We start from the raw sequence: 18,481 nt of genomic DNA on the forward strand, positions 1-18,481 counted from the left end.
CTGTCTTCCTCCGCCACCCCACCCGCACTGATCAGCCTGGCTGCCCACGGCCAGCGACGTGGCTCCCTCCCCTTCTGTTCCCTTGGTTTTTTTTTTTTTTTTCCTTTGCCTTCGTTGCACAAAACTAGCTCGGGGAGGGCGTGAGGGGGGGAGCGATGGAATCTTGGATGGTTTGGAGGAGGCGGGCCTCCCTACTTCCACGTTTGCAGCTCTAAGAAGCTGATGGAGGAAGGGTTACAAGAGTCTATGGGACCCTGCTAGGAGACCCCCATGCTTTCCCTCACCACACAGGTTTTGGCAAGATGATGGCCCTAAATCGATTGAGGGTCAGGCAGAGCACTTGGGGGAATGATGGGACATAGGGAAGAAAGGACACTGTCTTCTAGAGACATCTTCTCTAAATATAACCTGCTGTTCTGGGGGAGGGGGCTACAAATGACCCTTTCCTGGTTGTGGAGGTAGAGAGTAATGGCCAAGGTTTCTAGCAAGGAAATGAGGATTCGGGGAGTAGACCTAAAATAAAGTCACTCAGCTTCCAAGCACAAGTTCCTTCCACACACTGAATTCACCTAGGTGTCCCCAGACCAAGCACAGGAACAATAAGACAAGGGAACTCTCTGTTGCTTTGAGAACAGCCCTCTATGCCCCAAAGCCTTCTATCTGTCCTCTTAGGATTGCTACTGCTACATAGGAGGGTCTCTAACCAATCCCTGGCTATAGCCACTGCTGATAGAAGACCCTTTTCTTAGGTCACAGACCTCCCCCAACTAACTCACTTCCTACTGCAGTTTCTTTGGGATGGATGCATTACGGAATGAATCGATAAAACACGCCCCAGTCCATGGCTTTAAGGCCCCCCAAGTCCCCCAAGCTAGCCTGTTGCCTCATCCATCACTTAACACCTAAGCCTCCTTCTGGAAGGACAAGGGTGTCAAGCTTCTCCCCAGCCCTCAGTCACACCTGGGGTTGGTCTGTCACAGAGCTATAGGCATGGCAGAACAGACAACTATTCCCCCTTGCTCCTTTCAAGCAATCACATATCTTGGTGTCTATGAAGAGCTTTCTAACTTGTTCACAAATATTACTGTCCTCCATACCTGGGCCACACCAAGAGATGACCTTTATGCCCTGCCTGAAACAGGCACCTCTGTTCAGCTACTTGGTTCTGATTTGGAGAGGTGCCTGTCCATCTTATTCCTTACTTCTTCCCAGGGATGTCAGAAAGACTAAGAAGCAAGGCCAGTTTTCCCAACTACATCTGACCTTGAACCTTTTATAATGTTGCCCCACTCAGATCCCCAGTTTCACATCCTTCTGATTTGAGGTCCCAAAAAGAAAGTACAAGGGGCATCCCTACCCACAAATCAGTATACTGAGGGCCCAGCCATGCTCTGGTGACAGTTCCTCTGGCCTGGGTAGATCTGGGGGACAGAGACAGCAGAGTTGCAAAGTGTGGGGGGGGGGGCTGGGTGGACTCTGTTCCCTTCCTTTCCCTCCTCCCACCTCTTCGTTCCAAATTGGGGGCCGAGCCAGGCAGTGCTGATTGGCTGGGGGCCGGGCTGAAAGCTCCCCCTCTCCAAGAGGCAGGGTTCCTCCCAGCTCTCCTCAGGATGGTATAAAAGAGGCCCAGGCCAGTCATCGGAGCAGACCGGAGTTTCTCCTCAGGACGGAGCAGGAGGCACGCGGAGTGAGGCCACGCATGAGCCGAAGCTAACCCCCCACCCCAGCCGCAAAGAGTCTACATGTCTAGGGTCTAGACATGTTCAGCTTTGTGGACCTCCGGCTCCTGCTCCTCTTAGGGGCCACTGCCCTCCTGACGCATGGCCAAGAAGACAGTAAGTTCCAAACTTTGGGGAGTTCACGGCTTCTTGGTATCGCGTTCTGCACTGGGTCCTGGCAATAGAGACTTAAACGGAAATGCAGGATGCTCCAGTCAGAGGTGGGAAGGTGATGGAAAGGAGCTGGGAAGAGAAAGGCTGCCCTGGGGTACAGATGAGGATAAGCGGTTCTCAGAAGTGGAGCGCGGGGTGAAATGGCACCCATCCAAGCACCCATCAGTAGCACAACAGGAAAAGTGGGAATCTGGGCACTGGTTGGGACAGAATACGTCGAAGATGGAATAAGGCGGCTGGAATAGAGAGGGATTCGGAGTCCAAGATGTAAAAGCTATCAAAGAGGCTGCGGTATGATTCATAAGGAAAGATTGTTTGCCTTCTCTGCAGGCTAGACAGTATTGCTGGGGCCGCCGGGGTGCTGGGCTCAGGGGGAGGGGACGCACGGAGTGGGAGGGTTGCTGGATGAGAAAGTTTGGCTCGGACTTGACAGGGCGCGGTCCCTGCGCCTCCTGCTGGTCAACCTTGAGCACTACGCGTCCTGGTACAGCACTTTATAGCGCTCTGGCTAAAGAGGGAAGATCTGGGTTATTGCCGGGCTTGGACCCCCATCTCCAGACTGGAAAAATAAAATCAGTCTTTAAAAGAAATGGCTCAGGCCGGGTAAAATTGGTTCCGCCCAGTCCATTGCTTAGTGTTGCCCGCCACCTAGTGGTTGCCTTGAACCGCTACTAGAGCGGTGGGCGTGGTTTACTAATCATTACTATTTGTAGACTTCTTTTTAGTTAAGGAGAGACTGGCTTTGAGGAACCGAGCTTGTCTCGAAAGCAAGTTTTTAAGATTCCTTGGAGTAGGGGGTTAGAATGTATCCAAGTTTAGGACCGGACTCCACTGACAACAGCCACTCCACATTTTAGCCCCTCCCACTTCATCCCACCTGCCCAGGGAATGGGGGGTGGGACCAGGGCTGGAACTTCCCCTTTCTCCTCCCACCCCCGCCTCTTGTCTGCGCTCAAACCACACCCTACGGGCCCCCTTCTACTGTTTCGGAACCTTCCTACTCTCCCGCAGAAGGCTTTTTATTTCACTTGGTTCGCGCGCGCGTGGGCTGCTGAAGTTGAGTTTGGAAGCAATCCCAGTCTAAAGCTTTGTTTAAATTCCTGAGAACTGGGAAGTTATAGCTGTCCTGGCCAGGCGCCCCAGTGCTGTCACTGAACGCCACTTTGGAGCAGACCAGCATTTAAGAATTTGAGGGAAGAAAATGGTGGGGGGAGGCGGGAGGCGGGAAGTGGAAAATCTACGTGCGTCTCTTAGACAGAGGAAAGGGTGAGTAGGGCTGGGCTCCCTGATGCCCCGAGGTGGGATCTCAGAGCCTCTCTCGCCATGCGTCTTTTCCCATTTGCGCAGTCCCTGAAATCACCTGCATACACGATGGTGTAAAGATCCCTAATGGTGAGACGTGGAAAGCTGATACCTGCTTGATCTGTATCTGCCACAATGGCACGGCCGTGTGTGACGCCGTGGTGTGCCAGGAAAAGTTGGACTGTGTCAACCCCCAAACACGTGAAGGGGAGTGCTGTCCTTTCTGCCCAGAAGAGTTTGGTACGTCCTGGGCCTAGGGTTAGGGGAGGCCAGAGTCCCACCGTTGCCTGTGTCTTGAAAGCCTCTAACACCTTAGTAAATTTACTTCTAACTTCACATCTTTACCCCCCACAGTATCTCCAGACCAAGAACTCATAGGAGTCGAGGTAATGCTCAGCTCCTTGCTTTTGCTCACCCGTCCACAACTCCTATTGTCCTCCTATGGACTCCAGCTTTCCTCATTTCTCTAACCGGCCTCTTGTTTTTCACCCTCAAACCCACAGGGACCCAAGGGAGACCGCGGCCCTCAAGGCCCAAGGGTAAGCACAGCATTCTAAGTCAGCTGGGAAACTGGAGGGGGCGTGGCTCTGGCTTGTGCTCATAGCAGCCCCGCCCTTTCTTGGTACAGGGACCCGCTGGCCCCCCTGGAAAAGATGGCATCCCTGGACAGCCTGGGCTTCCTGGTCCTCCTGGTCCCCCTGGTCCCCCCGGTCCCCCTGGCCTCGGAGGAGTAAGTGGAGCTTGGAGAGCCCAGACCTCCGTGACTCCTGGTTTTTGTTTTGCTTTGCTTTGATTTTGGCAGACATATTTTATATTTTTAAATAATCATAAACTTACAGTAGAGTTGCAATAGTGCACAGAACTTCCATTCACCCTTCACCACAACCGCTTCACCACTCTCTGGGTGTGTGTGTGTGTGTGTGTGTGTGTGTGTGTGTGTGTGTGTGTGTGAATTTGCCAAGAACATGCTCATGCCCTGTGCCCCAAAGCATGTAAGTGCATTTCCCGAACAGGGACATTCTCCTATGGGACCATAGCACCAAATTTAATGTTGGTCTAGCACTTTTTGCCTAATATACAACCCAATTTCAGATTTCACCAGTGCCCAAAAACGTCCTTTATAGCATTTTTTTTTTTTTTCCTTCTCGTCTAAGACCACCATTTTCATTTCATTATCTCATCTCTTTGGTTCCCACGAAAGTTGACTGTTTCGGAGCCTCTTTGTCACCCTTGGCTCAGCAAGCGTTTGAAGAGTCTGGTTGATGGGCAGAGGCAGTATTTTATAGATTGTTCTGTGGTTTGGGATTGTCTGGTTAGAATGTTCCGTTGAGGTGTCTGGAACAGAAATATCTTATGGGCAGGTTGCTGTCTCTCTTAGTCAAGCAGATCCGCAAGCCCATGTCAGTTTGTCCCATTACTGGCAATGCCTCCTGCCCTTCACTACCACCCTGAGCCCAATTTCTCATGTGTTCTCTCCTGTTTTTCTAGAACTTTGCTTCCCAGATGTCCTATGGCTATGATGAGAAATCCGCTGGAGTTTCCGTGCCTGGCCCCATGGTGAGCCACCAGGGGGAGCAGTGATAACGAAGGGAATGGGGATCTGGAAGAGAAAGGCCAAGGATAGTCCTGCAAGAGGGTAGTACAGACAGCTTTGGAAGGTAAAGGCCACCTTTGGGACTTCAGACCTAGAGAAGATACAGGACAGACAACAGTGATTCTCCACAGGAAGCAGTAAACAAAGATGTCTCCCACACTGCTTTCAGCCACAGCTATTACATGCCCTCCCTTTTTTTCCTTTTCTAGGGTCCTTCTGGTCCTCGCGGTCTCCCTGGCCCCCCTGGTGCACCTGTAAGTACTCAGAAATCTTTGTGTATCACCTTGGGCATGGGGAGATGTTGGAGGAGAAAGATTCGGGTGAGAGCGGCAGGTTGGTTGAACCTGCCTTTCTGAGCCTGTATTTTTCTCATTCTCCAGGGCCCTCAGGGTTTCCAAGGCCCCCCTGGTGAACCTGGCGAGCCTGGTGCTTCAGTAAGTCAGTCGTCCGTGTTGACACACCTCCCTCTCCACAAATTCTCCTGTGGACGGTCACCCATGCTGAGTGAGGGGTGACTTGCCACCTCCCCACTCGTCTTCCTCTTTGTCTCTTATCTTGGGATTCTAATGGCATCTTCTGTCTCCTCTAGGGTCCAATGGGTCCCCGTGGCCCCCCTGGCCCTCCTGGCAAGAACGGAGATGATGTAAGTAGCCCCAGGGGAAGATACTAGCTCACCCTGTGGCCTTCTCTTTGTGGGTTCTAAAATCCTCCTCAGCACCCTTGGGATGCCAGACAGCCCTTAGCAGTGATCTTTCCACTGAGTAGCATGTTTTAGTGAGTCAGCCGCTACCCCCCATGTCCACCCCCATGCCTGTTCCAGGTTTAAGATCTCTGGGTGATTAGATGTGGAAATGAATGCATGGTGACAGAAACTCCTTTGAAGGTACTCAAATGTCACCAGAGGTTTCCTTGTAGATCGATCCAAACTTAGCTTTAGGTTCACAGTTAGATTCTGGGCCCCTAAGTGAAACCCACCCTTCAATAACCCCAATAAACCTGAGCCCTTCTACCCTTTCCTAGTTCAGAGTTGGACACAGTCATGATGGCCTTTTTTTCTCTCTGCAGGGGGAAGCTGGTAAACCTGGCCGTCCTGGTGAGCGTGGAGCTCCTGGGCCACAGGTGAGCAAGTGTGAGGATGGGCTCAGGTCCTCCTGCACTGGGGAGGCCAAGTTCACAGAGCCCTCCTGACATCTCTCCACGTCCTTATTGCCTTTCTCTCCAGGGTGCTCGAGGATTGCCTGGAACAGCTGGCCTCCCTGGAATGAAGGGACACAGAGTAAGTCATTTTTGAGTCGATGGAGCTCTCCAAGTCCCAAGTCGGCCCCTTCCCCAAGAGATCCTGCTGAGTATCATATAAGATAGTAGCTGCAGATATCTCAAAGGTCATAGGTTAGACATCCAAAAGAACTTCCTTTCGCGAGAAAGAAGTCCCAGTAAAGAGACTGGATAGGACACTAAGGGGGTTCAGGTCTAGTCTAGCTCAAAGACAGAGTGATGACTGGGGCGATCTTCCAAATCTCTTCAAATCTGTGTGACTGTCAAAAAGTGGCATGCTCCCTCCACAGGGTCTCACCTCATCCCTCCTTCCTCTCTCAGGGTTTCAGTGGTTTGGATGGTGCCAAAGGAGATGCTGGTCCCGCTGGTCCTAAGGTAAGGGACTGTCAAAGGGCCCTGCACACATGCACCCCAACAGTACTACTATACATGAATCCCTCACTGTCCTCTGTCCCTAGGGAGAGCCTGGCAGCCCTGGTGAAAATGGAGCTCCTGGCCAGATGGTGAGTACACAAGCTTGAGGGGTGGGGGCTTCAAGAGGGAGGGGTCTGGCGAAGGGTGGATAGAGAGCTGGGAGGGTGTGTCTCCATTATTTGACATCTCTTGATTTGGTTATCAGGGTCCCCGAGGTCTGCCTGGCGAGAGAGGTCGCCCTGGAGCCCCTGGCCCTGCTGTAAGTATCCCTAGCCCCTTGGGATGTCCCTGGGCTCTGGTTGGGGTCCTTTGGGGATTATGGGAACTGTCCAGTGCTCAGACACGTAATCGGGCCTCCCCTCTCTCTTGCAGGGTGCTCGTGGAAACGATGGTGCTACTGGTGCAGCTGGGCCCCCAGTAAGGATGGCTTTGACTTTGAGTTTGGGAGGGGGTGCAGTGTCAGGGTCAGCTCTGGGGCCTGACATCAGCTGTTGAAACTTAGGAGCTCTTGGCCTCCGTCTTGTAGTGAAACCTCCATTTTGTTCCCAGGGTCCCACTGGCCCCACTGGACCTCCTGGATTCCCTGGTGCAGTTGGTGCTAAGGTGAGACCCATTCTTTCTTTGAGCATGACTGTCACAGGCCAAGGACAGGGTGTCACCCCGATTAGAGGAGCCCAGAGTGGCAAGAGTGAAGCGCATTCCTCAACACCCTTATCCTGGGGTCCCCTCCCCAGCTCTCAAAGTCCTCATCTTGTTCTTCTGCCCCTGCCCCCCAACACACACCTGACATCCATTTGTCTTCTCCTCCAATTCAGGGTGAAGCTGGTCCCCAAGGAGCCCGAGGCTCTGAAGGTCCCCAGGGTGTTCGTGGTGAGCCCGGACCCCCTGGCCCTGCTGGTGCTGCCGGCCCTGCTGTAAGTGTCCCCCTGCTGCTGTCCCCTGTGCTACTTGTTAGCTTCAGAGTTCTTGCCTGTCGCTCACCCTCCTTTCTCTGTGCATCAGGGAAACCCCGGTGCTGATGGACAACCTGGTGCTAAAGGTGCTAATGTAAGTTACTACCTCCAGCCCTCCTCCCATGCCCACACGCCTCCTGTGCCCTGCCCTCCAGCCCTGGGATAAAATGTCTGTCCTGCCTCCTGCAGGGTGCTCCTGGTATTGCTGGCGCTCCCGGCTTCCCTGGTGCCCGAGGCCCCTCTGGACCCCAAGGCCCCAGTGGTGCTCCAGGTCCCAAGGGTAACAGCGTGAGTACAAAACTTTCCCTTCTGCCCAACGCAAGCACTAGCTCCAGTGCGCCCCCTCCTGGGGAAAGCATGCATTTGTGAACCAACAGAGTAACCCCAACTCTCCCTGCATTCTTTTCTGCTCCCCCAACACAGGGTGAACCTGGTGCCCCTGGCAACAAAGGAGACACTGGTGCCAAAGGAGAGCCCGTAAGTCCCACATCACCCTCCTTCTCCTCCGCCCCTTGGGCCTGGGAGCCTCTCAAGGGAGCCCCCTGCCCCATACCCAGGAGCCCTGTTACTTGTGCCTCCCCCCACCAAGGCCACTTTCTCTCTGCCCACTCCAGGGCCCTGCTGGTGTTCAAGGTCCCCCTGGCCCTGCTGGGGAAGAAGGAAAACGAGGTGCCCGTGGTGAACCTGGACCTACTGGCCTGCCTGGACCTCCTGGCGAGCGTGTAAGCGCCCCGGGCTTCTCCACCTTCTCTGCCCTCAGTGCCTGCCCAGTGCCCACTGATTAAGCTCACTGGCCTCTTCTACTCTCCCTGCAGGGTGGACCTGGTAGCCGTGGTTTCCCTGGTGCTGATGGTGTTGCTGGCCCCAAGGTAACCTCTCTTCCTGGCAGAGAAACTGACCCCCAAGCTGACAGGACTGTTCACACCTTCCTACACTCATGTCCCCTAACAATGCTCACAGCTACCCATGCCCACATTTGTGTTTACCTCCTCCTCATATGTAGCATCCCTTCCAAGTCCTGGACCTTCTCCCAGCATTGGGAGGATGCTAGATGAGTCCAAGGCTGTGACCCTCATGTGTCTGTGACTTCTATCCACTTAGGGTCCTGCTGGTGAACGTGGTTCTCCCGGGCCTGCTGGTCCCAAAGGTTCTCCTGGTGAAGCTGGTCGTCCTGGTGAAGCTGGTCTCCCTGGTGCCAAGGTGAGAGTCAAGACCCTCCCTCTGTCCTGTGTGAGGTGGGGACAGCCTGTAATTGGTGCACCAGACTCCACACGCGCATGCGCACACACGCACACGCGTGCACACATACACACACCATCCCCTTTCCCTTGCCTTTGTTCATGCTTCTGCCTCTCCACAGGGTCTCACTGGCAGCCCCGGCAGCCCTGGTCCTGATGGCAAAACCGGCCCCCCTGTAAGTATGCTTCCTCTCTCACTCTTCACCCCTACCCCACTGCGCGCATCCCTTAGTCCTCACCACTCTTCTGCCTCTCTTCCTCAGGGTCCCGCTGGTCAAGATGGTCGCCCTGGACCCCCAGGTCCTCCTGGAGCCCGTGGCCAGGCTGGTGTGATGGGATTCCCTGGACCTAAGGGTACTGCTGTAAGTACCCAGTGGGGAACAATGCAGAACCAGGGACAGCCATACTAACTCCACTGACTTGCTGTGTGACCTCAGGCCCCTTAACGACCCTTTCTGGACCCACTGGTAAAATAAGAGACTCTTGGCTCCATGATCATTGCTTTGTCCCCGATAAATAAGTGTTGTCGCTGTGCAAACTTCCCCAACACACAGATAAGATGGGCCTTCTATCTATCTGATAGTCACCCCAAGTTTGGTAGGGAGGGGAGAACCCCAATAAAAAGCTACTGCAGGTGTGTGTCAAGGGAAAGGAAGGGGACAGGGTGACCAAGAAGGAGCCTTGGACAACATCTGCTTTGGGTGCAGCACAGAGGCCAAACGTCAGATGCCAGCAAGTCCTTCCCTAGAGTCTGCAGCCTTCTTGAACACTCACTGTAATGAGGGGTCCTTGACTGTAATGAGTCTGGTGCCGTGACCCTCAATCCTGCCTCCCTTTCTACACAGGGAGAACCCGGAAAGGCTGGAGAGCGGGGCGTTCCTGGACCCCCTGGCCCTGTTGTAAGTATCTCTTTTGAGCCTCTGCCGTCCTTCTGCCCCTGCCTGTGACACATACCATCCTCAGAGTGCGTCCACTGTGAGAACATCGGAAGCCACTGGTGGGCTCTGCTTTGTCTCAGAGGTCCAGGCTCTACCTGCTGCTGCTATCTGCCTCACCACACTGAGTCTGTCATCTTCTCCCTACAGGGTCCTGCTGGCAAAGATGGAGAAGCTGGAGCTCAGGGAGCCCCTGGCCCTGCTGTAAGTGTCTCTGTCTGGGAGGCCTGGGGAGCAGGGAAGGGGGGACTCTGCCCCCTTCTCCTTGGACTATTCATGACCACAGTCTCTTCTCTATGATAGGGCCCTGCTGGTGAGAGAGGTGAACAAGGCCCTGCTGGCTCCCCTGGATTCCAGGTAAGGTCTGGCGACAGGTTTCTAGGGGAGTGCAGAATGTTCCTTTGTTAAAGCTTACAGATTTTAAACCCTTCTCCTCCCCGCTCCATCCTCCACCTTACAGGGTCTCCCCGGCCCTGCTGGTCCTCCTGGTGAAGCAGGCAAGCCTGGTGAACAGGTAAGACGTAGCAGGTGGGCAGAGGGCAGGAGCATGAAGGAAATAAAAAAGAAACAGACCACTCACTGCCCCTAGCTGGTCAGGAAATCAGCAGCTAGAGAGAGTAGAGAGAGCGGTTAGACACAGGGGAGGACTGTGGTTACCCCAAAAAAAGAGCGAGGGAGCTACATATGATCTGGAAGTGGCTGTGTGGCTTCTAGGCAAGGTGACTTCTTTATACAGAATAACTCTGGCTTTACCTGAAGCCTTCCTATTGCAAGGAGAGATTTCAATTCTCAGCCGAGAATGTGTTCATCTCTAAACGTGGGCCCCAAGGACCAGCTCCCAGCAGAGGGCAGAGGTTCTTGCTCAAGGGGAGTTTGGGCTCACCGATGTTCCTCCTTCCCACCCCTAGGGTGTTCCTGGAGACCTTGGTGCCCCTGGACCCTCTGGAGCAAGAGTAAGTGGGCCCTCTCGTCCCACTCCCATCATGATGTCCTGGGCTTGGCCCTGCTGGGGCAGCCATTATGTGCCCTCTCCTTCCTTTGCAGGGCGAGAGAGGTTTCCCTGGCGAGCGTGGTGTACAAGGTCCCCCAGGTCCTGCTGGTCCCCGTGGAAACAATGGTGCTCCCGGCAATGATGGTGCCAAGGTGAGGGCATCGTGGAAAGGGTATGATGACTGTGACCCAAACCATAGGGATGGGGAGGGTTGGGGGACAAGACCAGAGTGGGAGGCCCATGGGACCTGAGGTCGGGTCTGTGAGTTTGTTCTCCTAGCTGGAACCCACACATCCTTAGGATCCTTAGGGAGCTCAGGGCTCTGAGATGCTTCCTGGTACTCCATGTCTCACTCATCTTCTTGTTTACCAAACAGGGTGATACCGGTGCCCCCGGAGCTCCTGGTAGCCAGGGCGCTCCTGGTCTTCAGGGAATGCCTGGTGAACGTGGTGCAGCTGGTCTTCCAGGTCCTAAGGGTGACAGAGTAAGTCAACCTTCCCCTCCCGTGAGCCCTTGGTGATTCTCACCTCTCTCCTTTCTTTGCTGGGTAATCTCATACCTGTGATGCAGGCCCTTCTCCTGATGTGTTACCATGGTAATGAGAGTTTGGGCTTCCACATGATGGAGGCTCCTTTATTTATCACTGCAGACCTCAGGGGCCTCTTAATCCAGGTTCCACTTGAATCCCCAAGTAGGCACCTTTACCCCTGAAAGCATCTTGTGTCCTTGGCACCATGTCTGATAAACATCTGCAGAATGCTATGGCTGAAGAAGGACTCTAAGGAATATTTGCAGAACCTGTAGCTCAACTCCTGGCCCCAAGCTTAAAGTCTGACTTTTCCCTATCTTTAGGGTGATGCTGGTCCCAAAGGTGCTGATGGCTCTCCTGGCAAAGATGGCGTCCGTGGTCTGACTGGTCCCATTGGTCCTCCTGGCCCTGCTGGTGCCCCTGGTGACAAGGTGAGTGGCTGCCTTGTCACTTGTTTTCCTAATACATAGCTGCCTCAGCAAGCCTCAGGTGGGGCTCTGCAGGGAAGGCAGGTCCTGCCATATGAAGCTGGTGACCCAGGAGGTCCAAGGGACCAGAAGGGAAGGAAAGTGTTACTGGTTCATCTTGCCGCAGAGTTTAGAGTTGTTGTCTCTCCCTCATAGGGTGAAACTGGTCCCAGTGGTCCTGCTGGCCCCACCGGAGCCCGTGGTGCCCCCGTAAGTGCAGAAGACCCCTGCTAAGATCTGTGTTCAGCCCTTCTCTCCTGTCTGCTCTCTCTCTCTCTCTCTCTCTCTCACACACACACACACACACACACACACACCTGCCACCACCTCTGTCTCTTTACATCATCTGTTCCTCTCCTTCCCCAATGTTAATGTTGAGACATCTCTCCAAAGTCGTCATCTTCTTCTTCTAGGGAGACCGTGGTGAGCCCGGCCCTCCTGGCCCTGCTGGTTTTGCTGGCCCCCCTGTGAGTACCAAGACTCTCTTTACTTTCTGTCACGAGCTGAAACATGGGGCATGGGACCTTAGGTGACAGAATGAGAACAGAAGTGTTACCCTGAGTCTGAGAAGAAGGGTAGGGAGGAACTGCTTGTCTCTGAGTGCCTCTGCACTCTCTAGCTGCGGCCCCTCCTCCAGCCCAGAGACCCTCTGCTCCCAGGCTGACTTGCCCACTCCTCCACTTTCCATCCTCCCTCTTGCCCAGGGTGCTGATGGCCAACCTGGTGCTAAAGGTGAACCTGGTGAGACTGGTACTAAAGGCGACTCTGGTCCTCCTGGCCCCGCTGGACCCGCTGGACCCCCTGGCCCCATTGTGAGTATCCCATCCTCTACAACCTGAGCTTCTGGGAGCCTTAGACTTGGGGCCAGCCTGTCTCATACCTCTACGCTCTCTTACAGGGTAACGTTGGTGCTCCTGGACCCAAAGGTGCTCGTGGTGCTGCTGGTCCCCCTGTGAGTACTACCCATATCTCTATGGGGTCTCCAAGGCCAGTGATTGGAGGGGACCCGGCCAGGGGAGATAACTGCTCACCTCTCATCACCCTGTGTTCTCTTCTGCCAGGGTGCTACTGGTTTCCCTGGCGCTGCTGGCCGTGTTGGTCCCCCTGGCCCCTCTGTGAGTATCTGTGGTTTTGGATTGGGGTGGGGGCATGCCCTGTCAGGACAGCGGGCCTCGCTGGGGCATGAACCTGTGATGCCTTGGAAGCCTGGACTCTGACAGTCCCTCTTGTGCCCATCTAGGGAAATGCTGGGCCCCCTGGCCCTCCCGGTCCTGTTGGCAAAGAAGGAGGCAAAGGTCCCCGTGGTGAGACTGGTCCTGCGGGACGTCCTGGTGAAGTTGGTCCCCCAGGTCCCCCTGGCCCTGCTGGTGAGAAAGGAGCCCCTGGTGCTGATGGACCTGCCGTAAGTGCCAGCTCTGATTTCTATAGCTCTGGAGATTTCCAGAGTTGTGAATGCTGTCTGTGCCATTGCGAGCCCTTCTCACTCCTGTCTGCCTCCCACAGGGCTCTCCTGGTACCCCTGGACCTCAGGGTATTGCTGGACAGCGTGGTGTGGTTGGTCTTCCTGGTCAGAGAGGAGAAAGAGGCTTCCCTGGTCTTCCTGGCCCCTCTGTGAGTGCTCCTTCATCTTAGGGTCTCCAAGATGGATCCTCCCAGGACTTGGAAGGGGCAGGGGGAGAGAAAGAGAGCAAATATAGACGTGGGCTGATGGCTGGCACCCCTACATCTGGCTCCCAGCCTTACCCTCTCTTCTTCTTCTGTAGGGTGAACCTGGCAAACAAGGTCCTTCTGGATCAAGTGGTGAACGTGGTCCCCCTGGCCCCATGGGCCCCCCTGGATTGGCTGGCCCCCCTGGTGAATCTGGACGTGAGGTAAGCAGCCTCCATTCCCTAGCCAGTGCCTTTGCAGGACACTCGTCCCGTGTCTGACCTCTCCTCTGGGCTGGTTTCTCACTTTTTCTCACTCCCTCTACAGGGATCCCCTGGTGCTGAGGGCTCCCCTGGAAGAGATGGCTCCCCTGGCCCCAAGGTAAGAGATCAGGCCACACACCTGAACTCTTGGCTGGACTCTGGTTTGCCCCAGCCGCTCCCCATCCTCGGCACTCCACCTGAGCCTGACCCATGGCCTCTGCCCTCTGCTCCCAGGGTGATCGTGGTGAGACTGGCCCTGCTGGGCCCCCTGGTGCCCCTGGTGCCCCTGGCGCTCCTGGCCCTGTTGGACCTGCTGGCAAGAGTGGCGACCGTGGTGAGACTGTAAGTATCTGGGCCTCTACCTCAGGCATGCCTGGGAATGGGTAAAATTGCCTCATCTAGCTGTGGAAGAGGAGGGAGTCTTGGGATGTGTCTGGGCCCTTGGCCTCTCTGGAAAACTTGAGTTGTAATTTGGCCTGGAGGCCCTTCTAGATAGGCCTCCATCTCTCCCCTCAACCCCCAGGCATGGGGCCTGCTTCAGCTCATCACATGAAGCCTGGCTCTGGGGAGACTCTGGGAGTCAGGAGCATGGGCTGCAGCCTGAGAGACATGGGCTAGGAGTGGTCTGGCCAAGGGGAAGGCTCATCCTGCGGCCCCCAGCCTAGCCTCCCTTAGTCAGGACCTAACACACTGTTTTCTCCCCAGGGTCCTGCTGGTCCTGCTGGTCCCATCGGCCCCGCTGGTGCCCGTGGCCCTGCCGTAAGTGTCCCATGCCAACCTCACATCCTGTGAACGCTGTGGCCCAGATGTTAACAGTGTCCCACTCGACATCAGGAGAACTTTCACCTGACAGCCTGTCTCCGCCTTTCTTTTAGGGACCCCAAGGTCCCCGTGGTGACAAGGGCGAGACAGGCGAACAAGGTGACAGAGGCCTAAAGGGTCATCGTGGCTTCTCCGGTCTCCAGGGTCCTCCCGGCTCTCCTGTGAGTATACACAGGTTCCCGGGCTCTGGCCACCACCAGGCCTTTCCCACCGTCTCCCGGTGTTTGCTGCATAGTGAGAGGAAGAACACTTTCTTAGTTTCTACTCTAGATAGACATTCTGACTCCTTCCCAGTGGGGGAGGGGGCCAGATTATTTCTGGGCATTTCTAACACACAGAGAGAGGTACCCAGAGAGGGACTGTGGGAATGGTCTTAGCATATGGACAACTTGGAGCTAGACATCTAGCATGAGGGGATGTGTTACCCCCACTGCCCCTGAACTGCCTTTCTCTGTCCTTTAGGGCTCTCCTGGTGAACAAGGTCCCTCTGGAGCTTCTGGTCCTGCTGGTCCCCGGGTAAGTTACACCTTCCAGTCCTTCTTCTGGGTTCCCCATCTCAGGTCCCTTGAAGATCCCTGGTTACCGCCAGGCCTCCCTCTGTTCTCCAGAGAAGAGTTCAAGGCCAGACGGGAGGCGGGTAGAAAAAGAACTTTGGTCTTATATAGATAGCCTTTGGCTCCTTCCAGGCCAGCCACAGTAACCAGTTGAGGACAACCTTTACAGCAGAAGTGGAGACTAGACAGAGACAGCTGTGGGGAGGGTGCTCCTCAGCCAGACTTGGGGCTGTCTTGGGTTTCTGGCCAACTTTTCCAATCATCTCTCTACCACCAGGGTCCCCCTGGCTCTGCTGGTGCTCCTGGCAAAGATGGACTCAACGGTCTCCCTGGCCCCATCGGTCCCCCTGGTCCTCGAGGTCGCACTGGTGATAGTGGTCCTGCTGTACGTAGTCCTGCATCCTCTGCCTCATGACCCTCTGTCCTCAAGGAGACTTGAATACCAATAAACCTTGGCCTCCTCTCTTTGTGCAGGGTCCCCCCGGACCTCCTGGACCCCCTGGCCCTCCTGGTCCTCCCAGTGGCGGTTACGACTTCAGCTTCCTGCCTCAGCCACCTCAAGAGAAGTCTCACGATGGTGGCCGCTACTACCGGGCTGATGATGCCAACGTGGTCCGTGACCGTGACCTTGAGGTGGACACCACCCTCAAGAGCCTGAGCCAGCAGATTGAGAATATCCGAAGCCCTGAAGGCAGTCGCAAGAACCCCGCCCGCACATGCCGTGACCTCAAGATGTGCCACTCTGACTGGAAGAGCGGTAAGGACTGACCCCAGTGCCTCCCCACCATGCTGCTTCCCCCATGCTTTTATGCATCCCACCTTCCATATGATATGGGGATGGCTGCCTGCTTCTCCTGACTCCACAATGCCCTGCCCATTTCAGGAGAATACTGGATTGACCCTAACCAAGGCTGCAACCTGGATGCCATCAAGGTCTTCTGCAACATGGAGACAGGTCAGACCTGTGTGTTCCCCACTCAGCCCACTGTGCCCCAGAAGAACTGGTACATCAGCCCGAACCCCAAGGAAAAGAAGCACGTCTGGTTCGGCGAGAGCATGACTGATGGATTCCAGGTACGCGAGCCACTTTGCAGGAGGCAGGCTAGCCTCGCGCTAGGAAGGCCACACGGAGTTCTGGAGTGGATTTAATACTGGCTTAGTGGGAGAGCAGAGTTGGTCTAGGAGGCAGGAGTTCTGGGTCCTTGGGTGTTCATGGATAAATGATGCCCCTCTTTGTAACTGGAGATAAAAATTCATGGGCAGGAAGGCCAAGGACTAGAAATTCCACATGTTCACTCATCCCCTACTCTCTCTGGCCTGTGCAGTTCGAGTATGGAAGTGAAGGCTCCGACCCTGCTGATGTCGCCATCCAGCTGACCTTCCTGCGCCTGATGTCCACTGAGGCCTCCCAGAACATCACCTACCACTGCAAGAACAGCGTAGCCTACATGGATCAACAGACTGGCAACCTCAAGAAGTCCCTGCTCCTCCAGGGCTCCAACGAGATCGAGCTCAGGGGCGAGGGCAACAGCCGCTTCACCTACAGCACCCTTGTCGATGGCTGCACGGTGAGTCCCCCAGACTGGGTCCAGCCCACATTTATGGGTTTCTGATTTAGCCTTTTGGCAGATCAGAGTGACCCTCACTCCATCGTTGCCCTTGGTAATGACCCTCTCCCACTGTCTTCATTCACTCCAGAGTCACACCGGAAGTTGGGGCAAGACAGTCATTGAATACAAAACCACCAAGACCTCCCGCCTGCCCATCATTGATGTGGCTCCCTTGGACATTGGTGCCCCAGACCAGGAATTCGGATTAGACATTGGCCCTGCCTGCTTCGTGTAAACTCCCTCCACCCCAATCTGGTTCCCTCCCACCCAGCCCACTTTTCCCCAACCCTGGAAACAGATGAACAACCCAAACTGAATTTCCCCAAAACTCAAAAAAAAAAAAAAAAAAAAAAAAAAAAAAAGGGAGACAATTTCACATGGACTTTGGAAAACATTTTTTTCCTTTGCATTCATCTCTCAAACTTAGTTTTTATCTTTGACCAACCGAACTTGACCAAAAACCAAAAGTGCATTCAACCTTACCAAAAAGGAAAAAAAAAAAAAAAAAAGAATAAATAAATAACTTTTTAAAAAAGGAAGCTTGGTCCACTTGCTTGAAGACCTATGTGGGTATAAGTCCCTTTCTGCCCGCTGGGCTTATGATACCCCAAATACTGCCTTTTCTGCTCCTTTCTCCACCCACTCTTGGGGTCTCTCCTCCATTGCTCCCCAAATTTAAGTCTCCCCCAAAGACACAGGAAATAATGCATTGTCTGCCCAGCAGCCAAAGGCAATACTGAGACACCCCACTGGGCCCCTAACACCGGACCTACTTCCCCACCCAGCACCTCCAGACCCTGCCAGCACATGGGGTTCTTGGACTTTTGACGGAGCCTAACCATCTGGCATCTCCATGGTCTCTGCAACACACCCCACTCTGTTTTTGAGGGGGAAGCCACCTGCCCCTCTTGGGGGGTTTGGAGCCAGGCAGGGTCACAGCAGACTGGAACCATCGGACACGTGTGTGCAGGCTGGGTGGGAGAGACTGTTCTGTTCCTTGTGTAATTGTGTTGCTGAAAGACTACCTCGTTCTTGTCTTTGTGTGTCACCGGGGCAACTGTGTGGGGGCGGGGATGGGGGTAGGTGGCAGTGTGCCCAGTTTGGTACCAAAGGTGCTACATCTCTGTGAAGGGGGGGGTGGGTGGGAAGAAATCTCTGGTGCTATAGAAGTTGAGATGCTCCCTCGGCCAGCAAATGTTCCTTTTGTTCAAAGTCTTTTTTTTTTTTATTCTTTTTTTTTTTTTTTTCCTAATGGATAAGGACTTGTGAATTTTTTTTTTTTTTTTTTTTTTCCTGACGGTGCTATTTAACATGGGAGGAGAGAGTGCCAGCTCCAGCCTGCTCACTCTCCAGCCTCCCTTCACTCTTCTAGTTCCTGGGCCTATCGCAATCTGACCTCTCTCTCTTCTGGAACCCTTCCCTCTAGCTAGCAGCTGCACCCTATCCTCAGGCTCTTTCTTCCTCTGTCCTGCATCCGGGTTTCAGAGCACCACTTTTCAAAGCACAAAGCAGTTTTACCCCTGGGGTGGGAGGAAACAAGAGACTCTGTACCTATTTTGTATGTGTATAATAATTTGAGATGTTTTTAATTATTTTGATTGCTGGAATAAAGCATGTGGAAATGACCCAACACATGTGCAGTGGCCTCTGATTTCCTTCCTGGGACTTGAGGGGTGGGGGCAGGGGACCCAGGGAGAGGGCTCTGGGACTGGTGGACTTGCCGTTCATTCCTGCCCTTTCTCTCCCATTTCTCACCAAATGCTGCCGCCTTGCTCTTGCCTTTCCTGTACCATAGGCTTTTTTCTTCCTCCTTTACTTTTTTTCTTTTTCTCTTCAGTCCTCCACACACATTTCCAAGTCCTTTTCTTCACCACAGCATCATACAGGATGCACAGAATCGCACGCCTACTCACACGCACTTCGGATCCTAGTTCACCCATACCTTCCGCACACTGTCCCATCAATGTCATCATGCTTCAGGCTCAAGGCCTGGGA

At 54.3% G+C, this 18,481-nt stretch overlaps 1 protein-coding gene across 4 annotated transcripts; it reads left to right on the forward strand.

Annotated features, from left to right (window-relative positions):
* Positions 1-1,632: 1,632 nt before the first annotated feature.
* On the forward strand, positions 1,633-18,116 carry Col1a1 (collagen type I alpha 1 chain). 4 transcript variants are annotated; one of them, XM_051203851.1, is made up of 51 exons: positions 1,633-1,835; positions 3,240-3,434; positions 3,549-3,580; positions 3,698-3,733; positions 3,823-3,924; positions 4,683-4,751; positions 4,998-5,042; positions 5,169-5,222; positions 5,378-5,431; positions 5,854-5,907; positions 6,011-6,064; positions 6,385-6,438; positions 6,522-6,566; positions 6,683-6,736; positions 6,850-6,894; positions 7,027-7,080; positions 7,293-7,391; positions 7,480-7,524; positions 7,620-7,718; positions 7,854-7,907; positions 8,045-8,152; positions 8,246-8,299; positions 8,532-8,630; positions 8,791-8,844; positions 8,932-9,030; positions 9,514-9,567; positions 9,754-9,807; positions 9,907-9,960; positions 10,064-10,117; positions 10,512-10,556; positions 10,648-10,746; positions 10,971-11,078; positions 11,447-11,554; positions 11,747-11,800; positions 12,004-12,057; positions 12,295-12,402; positions 12,489-12,542; positions 12,652-12,705; positions 12,831-12,992; positions 13,094-13,201; positions 13,354-13,461; positions 13,565-13,618; positions 13,735-13,842; positions 14,206-14,259; positions 14,376-14,483; positions 14,785-14,838; positions 15,154-15,261; positions 15,351-15,633; positions 15,760-15,950; positions 16,202-16,444; positions 16,575-18,116. In XM_051203851.1, the coding sequence occupies exons 1-51, from the start codon at positions 1,760-1,762 to the stop codon at positions 16,719-16,721; spliced, it is 4,362 nt and encodes a 1,453-aa protein (XP_051059808.1). In that variant the 5' UTR covers positions 1,633-1,759; the 3' UTR covers positions 16,722-18,116. The 4 variants fall into 4 exon arrangements, with proteins under 4 accessions (XP_051059808.1, XP_051059873.1, XP_051059947.1 ...); XM_051203916.1 differs by lacking the exon at positions 9,907-9,960 and having other exon boundaries at positions 9,754-9,794; positions 10,069-10,117; XM_051203990.1 differs by lacking the exons at positions 14,206-14,259; positions 14,376-14,483 and having other exon boundaries at positions 13,735-13,797.
* Positions 18,117-18,481: the final 365 nt, after the last annotated feature.

The sequence above is a fragment of the Phodopus roborovskii genome, unplaced genomic scaffold (genome assembly GCF_943737965.1).
Source record: "Phodopus roborovskii unplaced genomic scaffold, PHOROB, whole genome shotgun sequence".
Classification (NCBI taxonomy): Eukaryota; Metazoa; Chordata; class Mammalia; order Rodentia; family Cricetidae; genus Phodopus; species Phodopus roborovskii.

Excerpts from the sequence above, each read along its gene's own strand:
- Col1a1 (XM_051203851.1), top strand. The coding sequence starts at position 1,760 with ATGTTCAGCTTTGTGGACCTCCGGCTCCTGCTCCTCTTAGGGGCCACT. Across the intron at positions 6,439-6,521 it reads CTGGTCCCGCTGGTCCTAAG|GGAGAGCCTGGCAGCCCTGG; the intron begins GTAAGGGACTGT and ends CTCTGTCCCTAG. Across the intron at positions 12,706-12,830 it reads TTGGTCCCCCTGGCCCCTCT|GGAAATGCTGGGCCCCCTGG; the intron begins GTGAGTATCTGT and ends GTGCCCATCTAG.